The following is a 24,895-nucleotide window of genomic DNA, read 5'->3' as shown; positions in this document are numbered from 1 at the left end:
AGTGCTATATAATGCAGGCTAATGTCACACTGGTGAAGGTACTTGGAGAAATGAGCCCTGCCTGTTCAAAACTGGCATGTGTAAAGGGGCAAGGGATATCTTCTGGCACATAAAAGGGGACGAAAGGGGTAAAAGAGCCAGAGAGAGAGAGAAAGAATGGTGGGATTAAAAGAAAGAGAGTTGAGTAATTGGGAGTGACAAGCCAGTGGTGGTGTGTCAGGCCTTCAAACAACAAGGGTTGAGTTAGTAATAGATGGAAAGAAATGAGAGAGACAAAAGAAAGTGGGTTGAGATTTACTTCTGAATCCTTCAATGTTCAGGAAAAAAATTCTTCTGAGATTGCCTAAAGAGAGCAGCCTTTTAGAGGTGACCTGTGATCAAAACCACCAGTGCATCCCAGATCCTTCCTGATGGGAATAACCTAACACTCTTTTTCTCTCCTCCTCAGATCCAGCATAATCTCACCACATCAGCCCATTAATATCACAGATTATATCAGTCTTTGAAAAGGTCATGTGTCTGCCCTCTACGGGCCCACCCTGCCTGGGTCAGTCACTGGGAGGAGGGAAGAGTAAATGCAGCCATGCGTAAAAGCATTACGCTAAACTAGGCACGGCTACTCTGCATGGCACTGCAGAGCCTGTCAGGCGCACCGTTATGCAGTCTGATCCATAATAGAGCGAGAGAGAGAGTTCGCCACACTTAGCTGAATCAGGTCACACACTAGCAAGCACAGATGCAGACTCAAAACTCCACCTATGCAAAGACACACGCATGCATTAATAGATGACACTTTCACTCTTAACACTAAACCTTAAAAAAAAAATCAGAATATTCAAACTCTTCAAATCCTTTGAGAATTTTTGCTTCTTATTCTAAGAATATGATGCCATAGAGATAATAACACAATAAAGAAAATGACGTCATATACATATATATATATATATATATATATATATATTGAAATAGTTCAGTTGGTGAATATAATGGTGAAGGACATGTCTGGCTCAAATTTCATCCCAAAATTAAGTAAAAAAAATATATTAATGGTCTTAAAATATGCTGATTGTATTTACACAGAACATCATTTTATATTTTTTCTTTTGGCTTTTGGGGTGAAATATGATGAAGAAATCATTATCAAAAACCAAAAAGGAAATCAGATACTAATCACACGTCCATTGCTATAAATAAACAAGACTTCTAATTTATGACTTTTATTACTTGCAGCTAGCTCAGATCACCTGATAAAATGCTAATACCCTGCAGCATACTATACACCCTGATCTTTGGTCTGGCTCCACTGCTTCACTTCTGTAATTAAAGAACTTGGACGCTATGAAATCTCACTCCAGCATGATGGACAGTTGACCCACGGCATCAGGATTGGCTTTCACGGAACGACCGGCTAGCCGTCTTGAGTGTGAGAGACCATTACACACATGCGGTTTACATGTCTGCATGGCTGCACGGTGAAACTGTAATGTTACCTTACAGGGTTACACATGCCTCCGTAACCCCATGCTGTAATGGCCAGTGTCATTTTAGCGTCGGCGTAAAAGGTCACAGGGTCCAAATTTAAATAAATGAACCTAACAGGAAAGAAGTGAAGTAATAGACTATCAAATCTTCTATCATCGCAGTCATCATTTAATCGGGAAAATGCTAATTTCCAGTCAAATGGATGCAGCATGAAAACAATGAGTTGGGCAACCCCCCTCAGTAATGCAATTATTCTCTACATGAGCACACTGGCAAAGCCCCATTTACACTGCATGTCTGCGGCAGGGTAGGAGTGTGTGTGCGAGCGTGCCTTTCCAGCCCACCAGCCAGGAAGCAGTCAGTGGAACGCTTATTTAGCACAGGAAGTGCAGATTTGCTTAGCAACCACATTAACTGAGGTATTTAGAATTATACCTCTTTAGTGACAGCCAGGCGTGCACGGGCAGGCATATTACACCGAGATGCACGTTTTCCTGATATTTGAACTCGCAGAGGAAATACCACTCCTGAGACGCTTGACAGGAAAAGGTCTGAGCGCTGCTGTGCACAAACCTGGTACAGTCCCTTCAGTAAATTCAATTTATGTGCCATTCAGAACTGTGTTTTATTTACACTCTTTGGTACCATGAAGAACCTTTAACATCCTAGGAAGCTATCCACTGCATAAAATGTTCTTTAAAGTGGAAAACGATTTTTAGATAGACACTGAGAAAAAAAAAAGTTTTTTGGGGGGACCACAATGGTTCTTCTATGGCACTGTGGCGAAAACCCTTCTGAAACCTTTATCATATATACGTAGACAGTCAATCAAAGCTCAGATTGAACCCAATTCCAAAGCCGCTCGGCCATGAGAACGCCGCTGTGTAGCTCCCACGGCCAATCTATGGGGTCTTTGACTGCAATCGACTGATAGCTTGACTCTGATAGATTGTTTCTATCGCGGGCTGGAGGAGATTAACGAGAGAGAGACAGGAAGTCGAGCCAGTTCCACTCAACAGAAGCTGAAGAGGCCGGCCGATATGTTATCGAAAACTAAATAAACATTTATCAGCGTGCATGCTCTGCTCGGCCCAATCACTTCCCTGTCTCCGTGTCTGGGGCCCCAACTCAGGTTTCAAAGTTCAGTCGCACAATTTACTCGCCAAACAAATCCTAAACTCGGTTGCTATTAAATATGAGCACGAATGAACGGCAGCGATGATTCTCGGTCAATGTCCCGTCAATCGCGCACAATGGGCCGGTACGTGGTGGGGTTTGGTCGTTATCATTAGGCGGTTTTCACACATGAGAGATCACCTTTGGCTGACAGGATTGCTTGTTTACACAAGTGTCAATGTGAAATTGAACACTTTTCACGTGGGCTTTCTATTCGCCGGGGCTTTTGAAACGAGAACGGAGAAGAAAAACACTAGCGCACTCCTTTTACTCAATGAGTTTGCTTTACAATCTGCTCTTTTGATTCCTTTCAAGTCGGTTAACAGTGTCGAAATGTTCCAACAACTGGCTCCTGAGCAAATTCAACAGTTCCTGCTTGGTGAGGGGTTTCGTGGATGGCGAATTGTTGCGCTTGTTGGTGCTGCTGATGTTGTTTGGCAGCCCTTGTCTTTGGGAGAGGACAGTACAAAGGAGCTTTGATTGGAGTGTGTGTTTGTTCGAGTTGTGCTGACATCTGTGTGTCTGTGTGTGTGTGTGTGGGCCCATGAGTCTCAGAGTGGTGTTGGCCTCACTGAACGCTCAGCAGGTTGACTAGAACATGCTGGCTCTTTCCCTCAAAGCCGCCAGCATTCTGTTCCAAATGAGTTCAGCTCGGAGAGAGCCTTCGCTCTGGGGCACAATCACAAGGCTTACTGTTACAGGCATAAAAGAGGGGTGAGGGGGATGGGACCTGTGAATGGGGACAGGAGAGATCCATCCGGAATGAGAATTAGGGACAGAGAGGCAAAGAGGAAGTGATCGATAATATTTGAATCTAAGGTTTTGCTTCAGAAGTTAGTTTAGGACTCTGAGAAACATATTTAAAGAATTTACTCATTATGTTAATGATACCCATCTAACCAGCATCTACCATTCTACCTCCACCGGGTATGACTTTGCAGTCAAATGTTAGACCAGTGCCAGATTAGCCTACAATGACAACATTCAAGATCCCCGTTTCAGATCACTGTGTAGTTCATCTAGAGCAAGACTGACAAACTGAGTAGACCTTAGGTAAATGGAGAGCCCCAGGAAGTGGAAGAACTGGCTGAGACCCAGTGAGAGCGACTACACCCAGGCGGAGGAGCGATCTGGGCCTCCTCAGGAGACAGTTTGAGCAGCAGAAAGGAGACGGGTCTGATTTCATCTGATAAGCAGGCAGAGCTGGAATAAGGTCCCTGCACAGGGGATGTAGAGAGTGTGTGTTCTTTTGTCATTGCTGCCAAAAACTACACACTCAAGAATAGAACCTGCTGGCTTAGATTCTCTCCTTTACTTTCCTTCTCTCGGTCTCTTAAACCATCTACCTACCTACCTTTAAGTTATCACGTTTAAATTGATTCCGCATCCTCTTTGCTACCTCAATTCGATTCAAATTCAGGTATTGGAATTTAAAAACACATTCTCAATTCAGTTATGAATGGCGCTCTACCTGGTATGTAACAAAAGTGTAAGTTGTGAATAAGCCATTTCATAAGCTGGAGAATGTGGCAGCCCTGTAGCTGGAGTGTTATTCAGAAAAACACTGAGCTGTAGCCTATTATTGTGGGCAAGCAAGACAGAAGTCTGTCATTGGAGAGCTGTTGTGTCTTTAAGCAAGGACAGAGGTTGAGCTGTTTTGTCTCCTTGTCTGAAGGGAGGGAAGGATACACGCTCTCTCTCACACACACACACAGTCAAAATGCCTTCACATATGATGTCTAAGGAGACGGCATCAAATTCAGGAAGCCCAGTGTAACATCAGAATGTGCTTCCTGCAGCAATCAATAGATCTCAGGGCCATACACCCCCACACGAGCACAGACCTTAACAAGGGCGTGAGTGGATAAACAAATTGCCCTTGCACTTTAATCAGACTTGGAGAGAAACAACAAGCCTTTTGCAAAATGTATGCAATCGTTGCTTGAAGAACGTCTTCGCTATTTCACTCTAGTTTTGCTTTAAAAGCCACTTTGCGATCGACCGACCACTTAAGCTAAGCCCAAGCCAAATCGCAGTCAAACTGAAATATTACCGGCTCTAAAACACACCTCATCTATATATATTTGATAGCCATCATATTAATGGTCATTATAAAGTATAAAGTGTTTAAATATGCTCGGACTTTGAATACGAATACTTTTGAAGTGTCGGCCAGGTCCGTGTGAAATCGTTCAAGAGATCCATTGAGTTGTAGATCGATGCAGCTCCTCGCGGCCAGAGAGAAACAGCATTGAAGCTGATGCTAATTGAGACAGAAGTGAATTGATAAGGCCTAGGCTGCATAATAAGCTCGCTTGAAGCTAACACAGGCTAATGTTTCCATTAGCGTCCGTGAAGAGATGGATGGAGCAATAGATGGTGATATGGAAGGCCTAGTGGGAAAGACGGATGAGACAGGGAGACACCATTTACCGTTTCAGAAAGTTCCAGACAGATTTTCATGGAATCATTTTTTGAAAAAAAAAGAGAATCTTTTAAACTTATTTGTGTTTTCAGTGTTTTCTATTTGATCTGATTTACAAGTAGAAAAAAATCTCATGACATGCGCTTAAATTCAGTTTGAATAAAGGTAGCAAACAGGATGTGAAGTTGAAATTCAAATGAGAAATTAGGAAGGTAGAATTCAATTCAAATTCAAAGGAAGTACATTTATTTTCCTGTCATTCAAATGTTGTATGAAGTAAGCTCTTTGAGGCCGAGTTAATATTTGGAAAAGCATGTTTGTTGCGCATGCATGTACACATAAGTCTATGCATAGCAGATGCATAGTGTATAGGATAGTCTTGACCTTAAGTATTTTAAACCACAATGTTGTTGTCAAAGAGCTGCAGAAAACCGCAACCGCCTTGACCTACTGATAGGACGGATTCTTAGAAGTCAAGGTAAAGAGATAATTAAACAGACTGATAAGCCTAATAGTGAGATAAAGGTCAAAGCGAAGAGAGAAACATAGAGAGGGGCGATACATTAAACCAGTACTACAGAAGTCTGCACAGCGCAAATGTAAATAGTAGTAACCTGTAATTAGATCCCTCTACTGGAGCGATTTATTCCAGACATTGTACTTCATCGAGACAGTCTTATAGAGAGCAAACAATGAAGTATTGTCAGATATAGGATGCCCCTTTAAAACCGGGCAGGCTAGTTGGAGGGTACAATTATCTTCAATTTCATTTTAGAAAAAAAAAAGAGCTGGCAGAGATTGTGTTCGGCTTTCTCTCCGATGTGTGTGTGTGTTTGCATGTGAGCGTGTGTGACAGTACTTTTCAGAGCAAGATTACATGCGTGGGCAGGCGAGGAGTGGCTTCAGACAGTAAATCAATGGATTCAACTGTAGTAGTGTTGTAGAATGTCTACAGGTTAGCGCAGAGCGCAGGGGGAGCCGTGCGGCTTTAACCTGAGCCTTTACCTCCTTTCGTGGGCACACACACATACACAGCTCTGGTTTCACACACATTGTTTTATTTAGCATGTCCACTGTCAGCTCATTTGGAGGAGTGGTACTGGGTTGGAATAGTATTAATTGCGAGGGATCTATGACCTACGATCACTAACCTGAAGCTCCACACTAGCCCGGATGCTAATGGTATTAAATGCCATTGTTTCCGACACTTTCAATTCACCTAGAGTAAGCCGAGAACACACACACATCTGTCTGTACACATACACACATGCTCCTTAAATCTCTTAACCTCATGGTATTTCTGAATAACTTCTGATTGGTTAAGAGGTGTGACTATTCCTCCAATCACTTCTCACGCAATACGTTTCCACTTACTCTACTAAAGTCAAATAAAATTACACTCACAACCAAAACATGTAGGGCATAGCCAGACTTAATTTTGTCCATTTGTATATGACTGAAACAAAATAGCAATTTACTAAATATTTTGACGAAACAGAAATTTAAAGTCCCCGTGAACCGGAAGTTGCAAACGATTTTTCTCCAGTGCTGTGACGTATTTCCAAGTGAAACGGAATATTGAACAGAGGGCAGGGTTTTACTCTAGCGCTCCTCCTCTCCATCTCTCGCTCATAGCAAACTAACGGTTTGAGGGGAGTGTTAAGCGTTTCCCCACCCAAACTGTGAAACCTACGTCATCAGAAAAAGAAACCGTTCCAGACCGGAAGTAACTTTTCAGTTTTTGATTAAAGATTACTAAGGTAAAACATTTTTTTAATATATATTCACTTGCACGGATTAATTGTTCACCACAAGACTAGTAATATGCGCTAACAAAGTAAATAGGTTCAATTTTGATTTCACGGGGACTTTAATAAAATGCATATAATTCAAGATATTTCTTTAAATAACACATTGAATTGCTCACAATAAGACCAATAACAATGACACCTGATGAAGTAGACTGGACTGTCAAATTTGTAAAACTGAGACAAAAATTCACTCAATTTATTTAAATTAAAGATTTGTGAATCTGAAACCTCAATTCAATTTGACAAATTTAAAATAGCTAAAAAAAATTCCATTAATGTGTGTTTAAGTAATCAGAAATAATGCTCCTGTACTTTACAGGAAAATATGCTTTTTACCATTTAATTTATTTCCCATTGTAGAAAAATTCAGTCAGAACTCTGATTGGTCCTCCACCCCAGCAGTCTCATAAATCAATTTAAGTAATTATGAATTTGAAAATAAAACGTTATTTGCTAACCACATTGTGAAATCACTGGAAAACCGCAACATGATTCATGTGGGCCACTAACTAGTGTGCCATTGTTAGCGCTTGACAGCAGAGTCTCCAGTGAGAGAAAGCACGGGGGAAGGGTGATGTTGAACCGAGACAGACATTCTTTTGTTACCTGTTCAGCAAACCCAAAATAGCCTGCGGACTTAAGGCTGGAACTGATACACCACGTCCCTCAATCAAAGAACAAAATGACAAGCTTCTGTGTCACGCCTAGCTCTCCACTACAGCCACAGGGCTTTAACTGGCAGCCATCTTTAGCAATGGCAAACCAGGAAGTGATCATATTGTTGTGTCAGGTGAAACAGCAAAGAGCTCTATTTTCAAAAAAACACATATTTAGAAATTCTGTACAGAACATAAAAAATAAGTCTTACAATTACTGAACTACACTTTATATTCCCCAGAGCACACATACATTTGACGAGACGTTTTTTGAGGAAAATACATTCCCTTGCTGATGTTCAACAGTAACTGAATGTTTACACAACATTTGTGATTCAAAATTTACATACAGCTGCCTTTTTGTTTTTATGTAAATATGACACTTAAAACAGTGCACAATGCTGTCTAGATTAATAATTTAGCAGACATCTTGCAAGCATATGTGTATCTACTTGTTCTGTACATTGTGTTTCTCTCTCTCTCTCTCTCTCTCTCTCTCTCTCTCTCTCTCTCTCTCTCTCTCTCTCTCTCTCTCTCTCTCTGCATTACATTCCATCTTAAAGCGTTAGCTATGCTAGGCTCAAGGCCCATTCACACCAAGAACGATAACTATATTAGCATCCACAACACACAATACTGTTGTCCATTCGAAGCGTGCACTGCAGTTATTTCATCTGCCACTTTAAATGCTCAAGCTGTTTAAAGTCGGGTGGATTCTGATAGGCTGTCGATGTTTCATTCTGAAAATGATTCCAATGGTTTCTTTCCTCTGTGTCATTACAGTTGAGGACTTCCCTATTCTCATTCTCAGTTAGCCGATTATTAAAACTTTATAGTTATCGTTATAGTTATTGTGAACGGCCCTTTAGTCAGGAAAAAAAACGGGACAAAAAAAAAAAATGAAGCAAGGCTTGTGAAGACCAAAGCCAAGACAATAGTCTTAGGCCTGGGCTTTGTCTTCCAGTCTCAGGCCTGTTCCTGAGCTCCAGCTGATCCTTTTTAAAGATTTGAAGGACAAAAGGAGCCCAGTTGAACTTTAGGATGAGAGGTGGGAGCTTGGCGTGCTCTCCATCACCCCAAAGACAAAAAAAAAAAAAAACCCTCTCGTGACCAGGAGTGTCCCTCGACATTAGGTCGGAAAAAAAAGACTGATTTGCCTCCCGATGCAAACACGCAGAACACATCAATGGCAGAGCCGTGCTGTGTTTCAGACCGCAGCGTTGTGGTTGTTCATTTAGACGGAGCGTGAGCCCAGGCCTTTGTGTGGTTAGAACGGTGTCCACACACACCAGCACACACTTGCCCTCTGCCCCAGTTGTGCGGCCTGTAATCTTGTAATTCTCGGCCTGTGGCCTGTAAAAGGTCAACTTTGAAACAAGATTACTATGTGTTCTGCGGTCAGGGTTTCACCTGTGTGATGTCATAATGTAATCTACACGTCTGCTAACTCGGATGCTACTCACCATTTAGTAGATTAAAGCATAATAACCTCTTTTTCACAGAAAGTGACGAATATCTTTGATATGTTTCTACCAACAAAAAAAAAAAAGGGTGGTTTGGGGCCTGAAAAAAGTCAAAAATCATTTGATAATCAACAAAGCTACATTTGAAACGCTTTATTTGCAAATATTGTGTGTGAATTGATTTTATTCATTATCCCTGCTGATTCATGATTACATAAATGCACTTATTAGGCTTATATCTTTTCAAAATTGTGGCATGTTTTTTGTGGGCAGGTTATGTAGGCTTGTGATTACATCATCATTTAGCTCTCAAGTCGATGTATGTGTGTGTGAATGTGTGGATGTTCAGATTCAATGATGAAGCATCTGGGTGGGTGGGTGACAGACAGATGGAGTTATGAGTAAATGTATTTACCTTTTTACGCACATTCACACTGAACTGCACAATTAATATCATCCATGCCCTGCTGCTGGTCTGGAACTGACATCAGAACGGCAGTCACGATAGCAAACCCATCATCTGTCTCCCTCTCGCTCTCTCTCTCTCTTCTCTGTAGATGTAGCCAAGAGCCCAGACAGCAGTGTTTCACCCTACCCTGCGATTCCATTCTCAGCAAACATAACTAGAGGATTTGAGTTGCATATTTTCTAGCCGTGTACTGTAATAGTATGTCTGTCTACTCATTTCAATGTCAAATTACACATTATAAAGTAGACTCCTTCTGTGTAGGGCACGCTTCAAAGAACGGCAGTTATAAAAGTCTGACTAACCAAACCAAATTATGGTGCATCTCAAACCAGTGCCACTGGGCCCAGACGAACGCTTCATTTAGAATGGGGTGAGGAAGGATGTCTTTCAGAGGCTATGTTTACATGCCTGTAAAAAGTCTTTCAGAACTTGTATGGTATGAAATACATAGAGAAAGCGAATTTCTATATATGCAAGTAACATGAGGTATTTATGTAGGTCTACACACACAACAACTGTACGTTACAATCTTTCCCTCAAGCTATGGCATCCAGATTTATAGAGAGCTGCTATAGGGGCAGCTTGACTCCAAAAATAACTTTTTTTCATAGTCATTCAGTTTGAGGAAGTGTCGCTGTCTCTCAATGTGTGTGTATGTCACGCTGCCTCTGTCAGACAGCCATCTGTCCGACGGGAGCTGTATGGACGCATGATCTGATTGGTCAGTCTGCCTGAATAGAGAGGGGTTTGATGGGAAGGGTCATGTGTCGGACTGCTCTTAGACACACAAACACACACTGCCAGCTAAAGTGTGACTCACTCCGTCACACAAAGACAAAAGAGCTCAGCTGACGTTGCAGAAACTCCCCATGCACAAACCCAAAAAAACAACAAAAAAAAAACACGTATTTCGCTCAGCGATCTTCAATCACAGTAGCAGTCTAAAGAATACTGAGAATTTCAGACAGAAGTTTCACATAGGATGCATTATGTGTGGCCCTGAGAAAAGAACTGGCCAATTAGAATCCAGTATTCCAGAGAGCGTTGTACAAAAATGTAATTTATGATCTTAAAAAAACAATAACATAAAACTACTCACTTAAGTAATTTGACATATTTCAAAGGGAATACTCAACAGTAAATAATAAGAATTGAATAAATATGTTATATCTGCATTTAATTGGGTTGTGGAAAGTAGACTTTGACATTATAGTTCAAAATAAATTGTCTCCACCCACACGGCCTTGGCTACATCAGAAGAAAACAAATGTTTCAGAATCATGCACGATACAATCAAAATGTCAAACAATAAAACGGTTCGTTTTTACAAATACAGGACATAAATCGAACAATCTTTATGTCAAAGCACAGAAAGAGGCTGAGAGGCGATTCAGTTGCGTGATGAATTTTTCAAAGCTAGGCTCATCCAGTAATTTGTCATCATGTTTCTTTTCTATCCGTGCTTAACTGTCATTAATAATACATGTCGGTGCAATGAATGAATACAAAAAAAGTACGAATGAATGAGGTTTTATTTGTTTAAAGAGTCCACAGTCAGAACATTGGATCTAGTTCCTTTCTTTCCTACTTCATTCATTCTTTCCTAATTCGTTCATTCACTTGTACTTGACTAGGAGCCCATTCCGACAGTCTGCCTGAAATGAAACGTTCATAATGTCTTTCATCAAATCAAATATTTACCTCACACTTTATATATTAGCACATCCAATCTCGCATTGACAATCACAGTAACCCAGGAAACCCCCGAAACGCATCTATTTTCCCACCCCTCCTCCCTGTTAATGCCAGACACAGAAAAGCTCCCTCCTCCATCCCACACTCTTCTGTCTGCCAGCCCCCCCATCACATCTTTCTCCACCTCCCCCAGCCGCCCCTATCAGGCAGGTATATATGAATGCTTTCCCAAAGGCCAGCCAATACAAACACACACACACACACACTGACCTGGCTGACTGATGTGTGGGGGCTGGTGGAAGGAGTGTGAAAAGAGAGGATGCCCTGTGATGAACCTCTCTCTTTTATCTGTGTTTATCTCCATCTGACATTAATGAGATTTTAGCTACTGCATCCTGGGGGAGGGGGTGGACAGACTAGGAGGCTTAGCAGCGTGTGTCTAAGAGGGTGTGATATAATGTCACAACTGAGCTTAAGCTATGACGAGGGGAAATTATGTAAGAGGGTAATTTTCCAAAATGTCTTCTTTTCGATTGCAATATAACTGAAATGGCAACATTTCGAAGTTCACTAAGAATCTCTGTAACTGTGTGGGCAGTAAGGGCATCAGGTTGGCTCTCTTGAGTTACAATGCTTTGAGCTCCAAAACCTAGTGAGCTGCCAACGTTAGAATTTCACCACCGACTTAAAATTATATTATATAGCATTTATTGTACTGATACTTAGTTTCAGTATTAAAGGATTTATATTTATAATCAATATTTCTATAATATAACATATAATATTAATAATTACATTTGAAGTGTCTCAGCTGAAGGAAATAATCCATTATTTATTGGCTTTAATAAATTGGCTAAATTGTCTTAATAACAGCCCAATTACAATAACATTAAAAAGGAAGATATATCGGCAAATACCGATATGGTGGCCGATATATCGTGCATACCTAAAACAATGGTTGTGATGTTGCATATGAACAAATTGTATTTCCATCCCTCACAGCCTCACTTTTGCTTGCATCAAATTAAATAGGGCTCCTAGTGTGAAGGAAGTCTATTTCTTAAGTATATTTGATCTCTCAAGCATATTTTAAAGTCATTAATGGCAACAAAAAAAAAGAGAGAGAAAAACTGACTCCCTGCTGAGGTTGCTAAATAACGATTAACAGCAAAGCAGAATAAGGGGGGTTTCACACTGGCAGTTTAGTTCGGAACGTCCACGGTTCGCATGAAACATCGCTAATGTGAACCGGGTGAGCACTGGGGTACCGAACCCGAGACTACCTGGAGGAGGTGGTCTGAGTTCGGTTGCTCCCGAAACGTGCCGCGTGAATTTTGAAAGCAGCGCGAACTCGGTGCGCACGTGTTCAGGAAGTAAAGTGACCTGCGCATGTGTGATGTATTCAGTTAAATAAAACACTTGTAAGTGATTAGCCTGGTTAAAACCAAACCATGCTCAGTTGTAACAAAGCGTCATAACATATCATTTCCAGAGGGGCGTCACCAACAGACGTCATGGACAGACCAAAAACCAATCAGAGCGATGAAGGAGATGACGTATGCAGAGACGTATGCATGTTCTTTGCTCGGTTTTTAACAAAAAGGAAACGTTCAAACCTCTTAAAACAGACGCGATAGCTCATTCGAACGAGTGTTGTTCGACGGCGACATCCATTGTAATGTAGGCTACAAAATCTTCTTCAAAATCCTAGCGCTGTTGTCATCGTGTAAAGCCTGCCCCAACGTTTCTGATTGGTGCCGCGATTTCGACGGATTGGAAATGGGCTTGAATGAGCTCTTTGCCAGACTACCTATTAGAGCAAATCTTAATTTGCCGGGAGTTGTCTGGGTTTTCCCAGGCTAGTAAGGGATGATAGCGATGATGATTTACCTTGGGCATGAGCGAGAGCGAGCCTGCAGTGTATTCGTGCATTGCGCGTGAAATATAGGCCACCAAATTTGGAAATCCACTGTCTCCTCAAAAGACACCGCTTGCAAGCGGTTTGTGCACGTTTGCGATGACGTAATATGCACGCAAACACACCAGTATTCGAATCAAGTTGAGTGTAAAACCAGACCAATGCTGCGGGGTGCCGGGAACAAATGTGCTTGGGCTTGGAGCGCAGTAAACAAGCCCAGTGTAAAAGCCGCCTCAGTGCCGTTTTGATTTGAAACTCGGCTTGAGAGGTGAAAAACTGATCAAATTAGCAAGGATTTGGCTAATAAGCCAAGCATGAATGTTCACACATGAACCGAACTGTTAGTGTAAAAAAAAACACTAATGAATTGACTTGCATTTGCATTAAAGAGCCACAAAAGCAATTAGGGTTTGAATTGTTCCAGGGAGATGTTCGTGTCTTATCTCTAAAACAAAGCCACATATTTTCTCTCTTTGCCCGGTTAATCACAGTTATGATCCATCAGTTCGGGCTTGTCAGAGACGGGCTATTTGAAAAATCTTAATTAGCACCTAAAGGAGACTCTTTAGAACACTCAGCTGCCGCTCACTCCTGAAAAAAACCTGTCGGATTTAATAACCACCCAGGACTACACATGAGGGATTTTTTAACCAGGATCAGTGGGAAGAATGAGCTTTGTTATGAAAGCTAGAGATTACCGTGCCTTTTTTCCATACTTTGTAAAACTGTTCGGGTTTCTCGTCTGGCACTCTTGCGCAACAATAAAAATGACCCTTGCGGATATCCAAACAAAAGCCTGTTCATATCAGTAACCGACTGAACAACACAGGGTCCGTTTCTCTGCCTCGCAGGTCTTTGACCTCACGAGTCCAAGTTCTGGAACATACTTAGGAAGACTTTGACCAGTGAGGTCTCAGAACAGCCGTTCGACTCGGTTCTCAGACAGATCCTCTGGTTTATATCGTCGGGGCAGCTGACTATCCGTAGCTATACCCGTGAAGCCCTTCGCATTCTGAAGGGGAGGCAGAGAAATGCGCAAATGCAGCTTTTCGCGCTGCAGCCATTGATATGCATACCAGGGGCCAGCTGCTGCTGAGTCGAGTTGAGCCATCCGCTGTGTGTGTGTGTGCGCGGCTTAAGAGCGATATGCCTGGCGAATGAGACGGGACATACCTAATATCCCCTTAGGGAACTGGCTTCCTCTCCCAAAGCTCTTGCACCCTCTCAGTTCTCCACCAGATATCCCAGAATTCTCTGAGGCACTGGGGATGGTGGAGAGGGGGTTGGAAAGATGCCACTCTCTCTCCCTCTCTCTATCCCTCCAAAATAAAAATCACAAGTCAGCCGAACCGAACGCGGAGGACGGAAGAGAGAAAATGAACACGCAAGGTGTTCATCAAAAGCATTTTCAAGGGCGTGATTTGGAGAAAATTACGTAGCTTTGTTTCCAAAGAGCGAACAATTAAGCGAGAAAACTGCTTCACAGGCTGAGAGCGGTTAAATTCTGCTTTAATGACTGGATGATTAGAGAGGTTTACTGCCCACTTCCAGCACCTGGGGGGAATTAAAGATCGAGAGAAAGGAAATAAAAAAAAACACTTGATTGTAGAGGAGACGAGAAGTCAGCAGGAGAAGGGTTCTGATGCCGAGCAGGTGTGTGTGTGTCTAAGTGTGCCGGTAGACACGGAGCGAATGCGAATACGAGAGTGAGAGGGCACGCTTCATTCATGCCCATTCATACAGACATTTGCATAATCAGTCTCTCGCTGCACTTCGGGAGTGGCTGTCCTGGAATGCGACTGTCGTAACTCTCTCTTCCCGTCACTGAGCTGTGGTTTTCCTGCACTGACGGCAAGAACACGCCGTCTGCCAAAGCTCTCGAAATAACCCCTGATAAAACGCCTCCACATTTAACAGGAAACTCAGAGGGGGAAATCAAATGCATGACTACGTGGGAAATGCTCACTTATGGGCTTTCTTGTGCTTACTCTGAAAAATGAAAGTGCCAACTATTTCATCAAGTAGCCTATAGGCTAAATCTGACCATGTAAAATGTGCAGTGAAATTTTTTTTTTTTTATAACAGGGCTGTTATTAAATATTAATTTAGATCTGATAAAAGAAAAACACATTTCACCATACATTAATTTCCATCTGGTGCATGTTTAAACTAAAACATAGTGCAGACGAAATGCAAAAATGCTTTTTGGGGAAAAAAAACTCAAATTTTCAAATGGATTTCTTTTATAATGCTTTCATCAGCCATATTTATGTATGAGCGTGATCTTCATATTGGAGATTTCTAATCAAATATTTATTCATCAGCATACCGTGTAAAACAGTTATTTTTTTAATCAGTTGAAATCTCTATAATTGAGTCTCATTAAAGGCATTTAGTCACTTAGTCACAGCCTTAGGGTACGTTTACACGACAACAATGTACTAAAAATTGAAAAGTTTGTCACAACCTTGCCAAAACGGACCAAGTTTTCACAACCTTGTTCACACGGATCTGCAAAAATTATATGCGGATTATATACATTAAATTATATATACATATTATACACATATGCAATGCATTACTGTTTTCACAAATTTGCATTTTTGTAGTTCACATGGAGACAATAACGGTATCGTTTTACGTAACCTGTTTTCAAACGTTTGCGATTTCAAGACCCCAAAACGCAGTTGTCGTGTAAACGAACGGCTTAATCGGATAAAAAGTTTAGTGCGTCGTGTAAACTAATCCACCTAATCATTCATCGCCACTCCTGACAATTACGTCCAGACATTTTTATCAGTGTAAAGTAATCATGATAGCTCATGAAGCCAACTCAACACCTGGACTTACACTTTGAACCTGTATACAACAGTTCAGCAAACTCAAACCTTGTTTACCAAGCTGCCAAAACTCTTTTGATCTCAGACAAGCGTAACCCAATTTTCTTCACCACAGAGTATTAAAAGATGATGTTTTTGGACCTGAAACAGCTTGACAGAACATAATGGCTTGGTACATTTTACGCTTAATTATTGACTGTGTGTCTGAGCGAGGGACACAGAACATCCTGTCTTTCTGTGTCTTCCGGCTGCTGACTGAAAGCACCAGACAGACACGCACTCACAAACACTTATATACACACACACACACGCATGTATATGTCGAGGGAGGTTGAGCAACTGCACAGTCTGTGACCTTCCCTCAGCAAGCAGAAGAGAAAAAGGAAGTTCCCCCACCCCACCCAGAGACAGAGAGAGTGAGAGAGAGACTGCCAGACTTCTTTTCACAGATGAGGAACAGTAAGATCTGTAAATAACTCAGCAGAAAACAAAATAGCTCTGTCACAATCACACAGACAGCAACAGAAACACAGTATACAAACATAAAGACTGCTACATCTACATTACTCGCACGTGGAATGCTTGTTACGCAAGGTTGCAAACACATAAGTTAATATAAATGTGCACATGATATAACCATTGATCATAAAAAAGAGCACCAATTGATTTCGGACGGATCGTGTGACACAGAAAATTGCCATCTCAAGAATAAATTACATTTTTAAATATATATTTAAATAGACCATTATTTTAAATAGTAATAATATTTTCACAATATGACTGTTTTTACTGTATTTTTGATCAACATTTGAAATCGAGCTTGATTAACTCAAAACGTTTATGTCAAGCACGTTTCAAGCCAAAAATCTGAGTGGCAAATTAAATTGCGTGGAAGCCATTATGAAGTCATCAATATCAGATCGCAGACTCTTCCTGGCAAAGGAGTGACCAGGCGGTCGGGCATATGTAAAAATACACCGAATCTCCCTTTCTCTAGATGGATATAATGATATATTCCACTTCCGCTTCCAGACGGTTTGAGAGCGTTCCCTCTTGTGTGTGGTGAGAGGAAGGAAAGCTCTTGAGATGAATAAAAGCCTGCTGTGGGGGGTCTGATAATGTGATAATGCAGAGAGCTCTGGGACATTTTGGGCTCACTCGAGACCGAGGGAAACAGCTCGATGTTAACAAAGCAACGTCATTCACCATAAGGGACAATTCAATCTGCAGAGCACTTATGACACACATCGTCCGTGCAAAAAGAGACGGAAAACGGCAAATGTGTGCAAACACGCTGGAGAGCAGGCCTCGGTTTACATTCTCTCGCTCTATTCATACAGGGAAAGTAAGCTGGAGGTGGTGGAGGGCTGATCAGAGAGAGATGGGAGGGAGGAGATGTTGGTGAATGCACTTCTTTGTTGGTTCATACTCCGTTTCCACCACAATACTCCAATCCCTGCATCATCAGCTCCATTCAAGGGAAACAGTTCATGCAAATTACCAGGCCTGCCATTCATTGAGTGTTTGTGTGTTGTGTGTATTGGAGGGGGGCACATTACTAAAAATCTTTTCCTCTAATCCTCTAGCTCACAAACAGGACCGTGTCTGCAGCAAGAGTCAAGCTTTAGAGCCCCAGGGGTAAGATGAGCCACCACACATGCGAGTAACCCGAGACTAGAGACAACCCAAAGCAGATAAACATAAAACAATCAGGCCGCGACTGCTTTATCGCATTACTCTTTCCAAAAATACACAGAAACGAACTTTCCGATGCATATTTAAGCAGCAAACTTGGTCGGACTGCAGCTCGGAAAGGATGTTTTTTTCCCTCAGCAGCCCCGTGATTAAACCCTCAATGGCCTGATCATTAAAAACACATCCACTGTCAAGTACCTGTGATAGCTAAACGGCCCATTTCAGAATTACCATAACATGACGCCATTGCCGTGGGACATGTGGAAGTCATGCTGAGCTCAAGAGAGACAGATGGAGGAATGGAGGACGATAAAAAACAAGCACTAGACAGAGAGAGAGAGAAATGAAGACTGTTTGAAGACTAAATGATTGTTTGTTTACGCAATCATCACCGTATCTACAGTAAAGGTTAACGGGACAGAGGTTGTGACACTGAGGGTTAGTTGCTGGTCAATTAAATTCAGCAGAGCCCAAAAAGCAACCAAGAAATGCTCTCTGTGAGAGATTGCATTTTTTTTGCATCGGTCCGCTCAAGTTAAATATTTCATGCCATTAAATTTAGGCCAATGCGACGGCTATTCTATCTTGACGTCCGCCCACAGATTCCACATCTCACCCCCCTCCCGGATATCAGGTTGTAACATTTGGACTGGGAAACCAATATCATGATAGTCTCTGGAGTCTGGAGACTGGGTCACCAAAGAACTGACACTCTTGGCCCCTTTCCAAGCACTCATCTAAGGAAGCTGACACTACTTGGAATATGCCAACGCAAAACTTAAGACATACAAATTTCACCCTGGTGGTGTGGCTTAGCGGTTAAAACATCTAGTCTGCCAACTTTAAGATTGTTGCTTTGAATACCAGCAGAGGTGATTCATGAACATCACCACAGTCACCCCATCACACTTAACCTCAGGTTGTGCCAAGAGGAATGTCCCTATAGACGTTCACTGTACGTCTGCCAAATAACTACTTACTGTTGAGTCTGAAGTTTGTGTCACCAAAGAACTGACACTATTGGCCTTTCTCCAAGCATTCATCTGAAGATGACGGTGGTAAGCCATTCCAACAACATCTGGGGTTTTTTATGTTTCAAATATTTCTTTTTGAATTAAATATTCCAAAAGTGACCAAAAAGTTTCAATTTCACTAATCACATCAGTATTTTCAATTGTTTTTACATGCAAGATGCAATGACTAATCCGAATGACTGATTTATAGTATACAATATAAGTTCAATATAATTGCAAGTGAGATAAAATATTTATAGTAGCAACTTGAAAAGCAATAGTGTCTAATAAAGTAGTATGATCCAATTAGTTCAAGGAAAACAGTCACAGATAGCTAGTAGCCAAACTATTTCTTGTAAACCAGATTGAATATTAGGCTAATGCATATTAATTGGTAAAACTGAAATAGGTGGAAAGCATAGTTGGAAGTGAACAGTTGAAGCATTGAAGCAAACATTTGGGTTACACTTTATTTTTAAGGTTTGTTTGTTGCACTGTACTTATAAATTTTAATATTGAGTAATACTAAGTAAGTACATCAACTATAGGGATAGGATTAGGGTTTGGTTTAGTTGCACGTAATTATGCACAATTTATAGTTATTACTATAGTAACTCCATGTAACATTATGCAACAACGACACTGTGAAATAAAGTCTTACCAATAGTTGTCTACCATGATATGAGCAGCAAAGGAATAAGTAGTTTGCAATGAATACTTGATACCTGGGGGTCTGGTCTCTGGACTAATTTAATTTAGACACCACTAGTCACTATCTAGTGAAGTTATTCGTGAAATTGGAATTGGCTTTCAAATAGTAAAGCAGCAGTTAAACTTTAAAGGGATGAAACGGCTCGTCATAGACGCCTGACACATGCAGCCCACTACAACAAAACTTAATAAGCAGTTCTCCAGCTGCACTAGAGCAGAGGATGCAGCGCAAAATGCAACAAACTGGCTCACCCGTGATGCTTTCCGCTTGTATTTATTGGCGAAGTCAAATTTCTCCTTAATGTCATCCAGGAGCTGCTCCAGACGCGCTTTCTCCTCTTTCCCCGTGTAATCCGGGCTCAGGAGCACATACGCCCTCCAATTTGCCGAGTCAAAGCCCCAATGGCAAGTCCTGTTCTCCAGCGATTTGTGACTGTGCACCACGAATTTCTGGGTCGGGTACATGAGCCTGCAGTCCATGCATTGTATGCAGGGCGCGTTGGGATTCGTGTAGAGCTCCGGGACCAGAAGACCCCTACACTTCCCGAAGCACTCGTGATAGATTTTGAAGCTCTTTTCGGTGAGTTCCAGCTCGATGGAGCCGTACAGCTCCTTCTTGGAGTGCGGCGGGTACGTGCCCCCGTAGATGAGCGCGTTACACAGGCGCTCCGAGTCCGTCTTGGTGATGAGCCCGCAGGACGGCGCGGAGAACGGCAGGATCCCCATCACCTTCAGGATCTCCAGCTGGTCGGCGGTGCAACGCGAGCAGTAGATGTGCAGATCGTCGCACACCGAGTTGATCTGCTGGAGCGAGAAATCCCGCAGCACTGTGTTGAGGATCTGCGGCAGGCACAGGCGCTTCTCGCCGCCCACCACGAAGCACGAGATGGTCTCGCCCTCCAGGACCGTCTCGCACCTCTCCGTGGAGCGGTCGGACGGGATGAAGAGCGGCCCGGGCATCACCGGAGGAGGCTGCATAGGGGGGAGATGCAGCACGGGCTCCGGGGCGTCTTTGCCATCCTTTTTGAAGAGCAGGTCGTGCTGCCACCTGGCCGGTCCTCCGAGAGAGATCATGGAGCTCAGGTGAAACTGTTTGAGAGTTTGTTGCAGTCCCGGGTGAGGCTGGAAACTCTGTCGCGTTATTGTTTCCATGTTTCGCGCACAGCGTTGTCGTTGAAACCGAGCGTGTGACGAGAAATGCGACTCAAAGGTCCTGGTACCGCGTCTCTAAATCCAAGTCCGTGAAAAAAAGCACAAGAAGGCCGACAGGGCTTCATGAAATCCCCACTCAGACGAAGGTTTGCACCGGCGTGTCTTCTTCCCCTGCAGCGGGCTCTCTCCTGTCCATATCAACAGACAGACGCGTACAAAAAACTCAAGTGGAACACAAGCAAAAGCGCGCAAGTTGTCGAAAAACTATCCCACGGGGGAGCCGAACTTGTCCCACGTCAAATTCACGAGTCAAATACACAATCCACGAACTTTAAATCCGTATTTTCCCTTGCGAGTAGAGATCGCTGCAGCCGGACACGGCGCGTCGCCTCCGCTCCTCTGCCCCTGCAGTTCAGTGTGACTGAGTCAGTGAGCAGCACAGCCTCTCTCTCTCTCTCCTCTCTCTCTCTCTCCTCTCTCTCTCCCTCTCTCGGTGTTTGTGTGTGTCTGGCTCAGTCATTGAATCCCAGCCAAGAATGTGACTGACTCCGGAGGCTGTGGCTCTTCCAAGAACCAGCCTTCACTCCCCACTGCTGTAGAGAGACAGTCACTGACTGTACACATAATATCTATTTATATTAGAGATATTTATTATTATTTCTATTTATAAATGCTTCAACGTTTTTACCTTTTATTATTATTCTTATTTTTTACTTAGTTCATTATATCCAATTAATTATACAAGGATGAAATATTAAGCTATTTCTTAAATATATTAGACAGCTTTATTTGTCAGAATTTACAATATTGTCAAAGTGTAAACAATATTTACAATATTAAAACAGACAATAGACATGCAAAATAAATAGGGTGAGGTAAATAAAGAAAAATATTGAAATGAAGGGAGTAATAAAAGAAGGGGTATTTTTAAATAGTAATTTTAATTTGTTCTATTGTTATTGTACTTTTTATTTTTTGCACTTTGCTACTTGAATAACATAATGAAAATGTAGGCCTATATGTTTTCCCATTCTGTTTTCTCTATATGTTTTAAACATTCAATTGAAAATTAAGATCATCATTATGGTATGTGAGCATTTTGTACATTTTTCTTTTTCAGTTAACAACATTCTAAGTGTAGTATCGGTCACAGGTTCTGGACTCATTCATCTTTACTTTCACTTTCATGGACTTTCAGGTAGTTTTCATTAATCACATGTGTTCCTGTTTGATTTTCCCGCCACTCGTCAGTAACCATGGACACTACTGCTCATCATTCAGTTCATCAACAGCATGTATTTAACTTCCTCCCTGTGCATCCCAAGTTGATGTTTGTGTGTTAACCTTTGATTCATTATTAATATACATTTTATTTATAGGCACCTTACCAACACATACTCATCCTGGATACCAATATTAAAATGTAAAAGTAATCAAATAAAAGTTTATTGTATTAAATCACTTCGTATTGGATCATGTGTACCTTAGTCTTCCTCCGTCTTCCTCCCGTGACAGTATCATTGTAGGTTGTTACTGTGGCACTGCACTTTTAAATTAAGGCTGCAATTAAACCTCAAACAGTTAGTAAAACTGCACAACATTGTAAATGAACGTCTCGGGCAGGAGGTAATATGAGCATTTTTTTGTGGGTTGATGGGTGGAGTCTGAAACAGACGCTCTAATTTAGACTGACTGTGGTCTGAGTTTGTAAGCTTTGGTTTTCCTCAGACTTCTAGACTGAGATGAGCACAGCAGAATACATGACTAACAAACAAACATTTGTATGATGACAAATTAATTTGAATATTTCCCCATTAATATCAAATCAGGTCAAGCACATCACATCAGGCCATAATTCTATAACCCCTTGCATCATCATTCTCCTGATAATCATCACGTGATTGCAAATGGATGTTCAGTAGGCTATAACATTACAGGTTTATACACACAGACATCTAGCACTTCCTTTCTAATGATGTGACGTATTTAAATTAATATCTTGCTGTTTAAATCCATATATGTATGGATGTTATGTCTGTCTGTAGATGGGACTCATTTCATTCACATTTCCTCTAACACTACAGTGCTGTACAAATGCCAGTGATTTATTAATAATTCTCTTATGATCGAGTCCAACAGAGGTCAATATAATTTGTTACAGTAGCTCCCTCTAGCTCCAAGGTGATGTTACTGCAGGTGGAATTCAATAGGACAAATGGCCTTTATGCATTCAGTCAATTCACCAAACTGCCAACCATTTGTAAGGGGTGCAACATTAGAGGAACAAAAAGAATCGATATTAATGCACAGAAATCATATACATTTAAAACAGTGACATAATGTAAAATGGAGAAACTGAACATTTGATCTTATATAGCCTACATATGTATAAATCCCTTTATGACTATATGAGGATATCGTGCTACCATTTCTTCATTCAGATAGCTTTAGTTTTTCCACGGAAGTCTATATGTGATCTGGTCTTACAGCTTCGTGATAATGTGATGAGAGAAGGGAATTCTTTTTAACAGCCTCAGATTCCTTCTTTCAAAAGTTTTATTTGGATTTGCGTCATGGATTTTGGAAAAGCCCAGCGAGTTTGACCAAAATGTGATCATTAGGTCTCTGCTGTCTCTTGCATTTTTGCGCATATATGGAAAAATATTCAAATGGGTGGTGTGAACACGAACTGCTGACCCAAACTCTTTTTGGATGAGCTTTTTTTATGGGCCTGTTTCAATTTGCCAAATATTACTCATCCATCATAATGGATGTGCAATCAAAAAAATGAATAACAATAAACAATCTTTTTTTCATCCCATTAAAGCTAACTCGCATTAGATGTTTTAGCATTTCTGTCCTTGAATTTCCTTTGCTGGCTAGCAACACTAAATAGACTAGTTAGAGTCACATACAAGCTTTATTTAGACAGCTTTAAAAGCATATGAATAGCAAAAAAATAAAATAAAAATCAATTTCGTGACTGCAACAATAGGTTTGTATGCCAGATCCCTAAAACGCAAATGCATTGGGATTGGTTGTCTTTTGCGTAGGCGTCGTGACATGTCTGCAATAATTACATTGCAGAAGAGCTAATTACCTATTGAAATTTATGCAGTGACAATTTAAATGGCAGACGCATTACGGATATTTGTTTTTTACGCGAGAGAATCAATGAATCAGACTTGCTAATTCATTTATTTAATCTATTTACTTTAAAAATGTGGACAAAAATGGAACAAAGAGGTGTGAATAATAATATTCGATCAGGTGGGTTGCCATTAAAAGGTTATGAACTACACGGTTTAAATGTGTGTGTGGTTTATGTTGACAGCCAGTTGTCTCTGCCCAAGCTACAGCACCACCAGCCTCTTAACAAACAGCTTCAACATATATCTGGTAGGCTCAGATAAGAAGAGACTAAAGATAAATACTGCATTACTGCTATTTATTCAGCTTTTAAGACGCAGAATGATATGCAGTGATACATGCTGATGTTTTGTAAACACGCGGATTAGTGATGGGCATAAGTCTCTTTTTCTCAGCACTGCCAGTGCAACCTGTGCCAGCTGTCTGACAAGTGGAACCCATCAGAGCCGTGACCTTTCTGAGAAAGGGCAGACCTGCAGCTTAATCATTCTGGTGAGAGGCCGTGCCCACATCTCTCCCTGAGGAGACGCCACTCCTCCGGTTACATACTGGCAGCTTGGCAGGCGCATGAGCTGTGGTAACAGATACTGGCTGAGAAGATTTCGGTCAGACTCATTTTGTGAACGGTGTCTTAAAGGTGATGTCTGTAGTTTTGGTAAAAGTTACAAAATACTTCCTACAAAGCTTAAAGGGATACTCCACTTTTTTTTTTTTTTTTTCTCGAAATAGGCTTATTTTACAACTCCCCCAGCAGACTGATCTCATGAAATGGCAATTTGTATTTCCATTTTTGGAGTGCTATCAACACGCATAATCGCTTATCAGCGTGTTAATGAACGCCGTTGACTTAACGTTACATTACTGTATATATAAAATACATGACCTACCCCAACCCCGTCCCTAAACCTACCCGTCACTGGGGTTAATATCATTTATGAGTCTTCCCCTGCCATCCTAGGAAAAAAATATCGCTCCCTAGATCTACATTTTGCTTCGTTTCGCTCGGACATTTAACGGCGTAGACATACACTCATACACGCGGATAGCTCAAAATGCATATAGATAACACACCACTTGACTTGAAAGTGGCGTGTATGTTTACGCAAAAGTCATGATGACAAAAAATTTTACCGTTTTACAGTTTTACCGTTTTTAAATCCATTCAGTCGATCTCCGGTTCTAGCGGTACCGATTTTAGCATAGCTGAGCATACATCATTGAGGTGGACAAGCATTAGCA

At 41.4% G+C, this 24,895-nt stretch overlaps 1 protein-coding gene across 1 annotated transcript in view; it reads right to left on the bottom strand.

Moving 5' to 3' along the window:
- Nucleotides 1-21,052, bottom strand: part of skia (SKI proto-oncogene a) — a 67,631-nt gene extending 46,579 nt beyond the window's left edge. The window contains exon 1 of the mRNA XM_089119750.1: nucleotides 19,607-21,052. Coding sequence (XP_088975876.1) covers nucleotides 19,607-20,506 — 900 coding nt within the window. The 5' untranslated portion in view covers nucleotides 20,507-21,052. The remainder of the gene's footprint in view (nucleotides 1-19,606) is intronic.
- Between the last annotated feature and the right edge of the window lie 3,843 nt (nucleotides 21,053-24,895).

The sequence above is a fragment of the Pimephales promelas genome, chromosome 14, assembly GCF_988280905.1.
Source record: "Pimephales promelas chromosome 14, fPimPro1.hap1.1, whole genome shotgun sequence".
NCBI lineage: Eukaryota > Metazoa > Chordata > Actinopteri > Cypriniformes > Leuciscidae > Pimephales > Pimephales promelas.
This window is presented reverse-complemented; position numbering and strand designations above follow the sequence as displayed.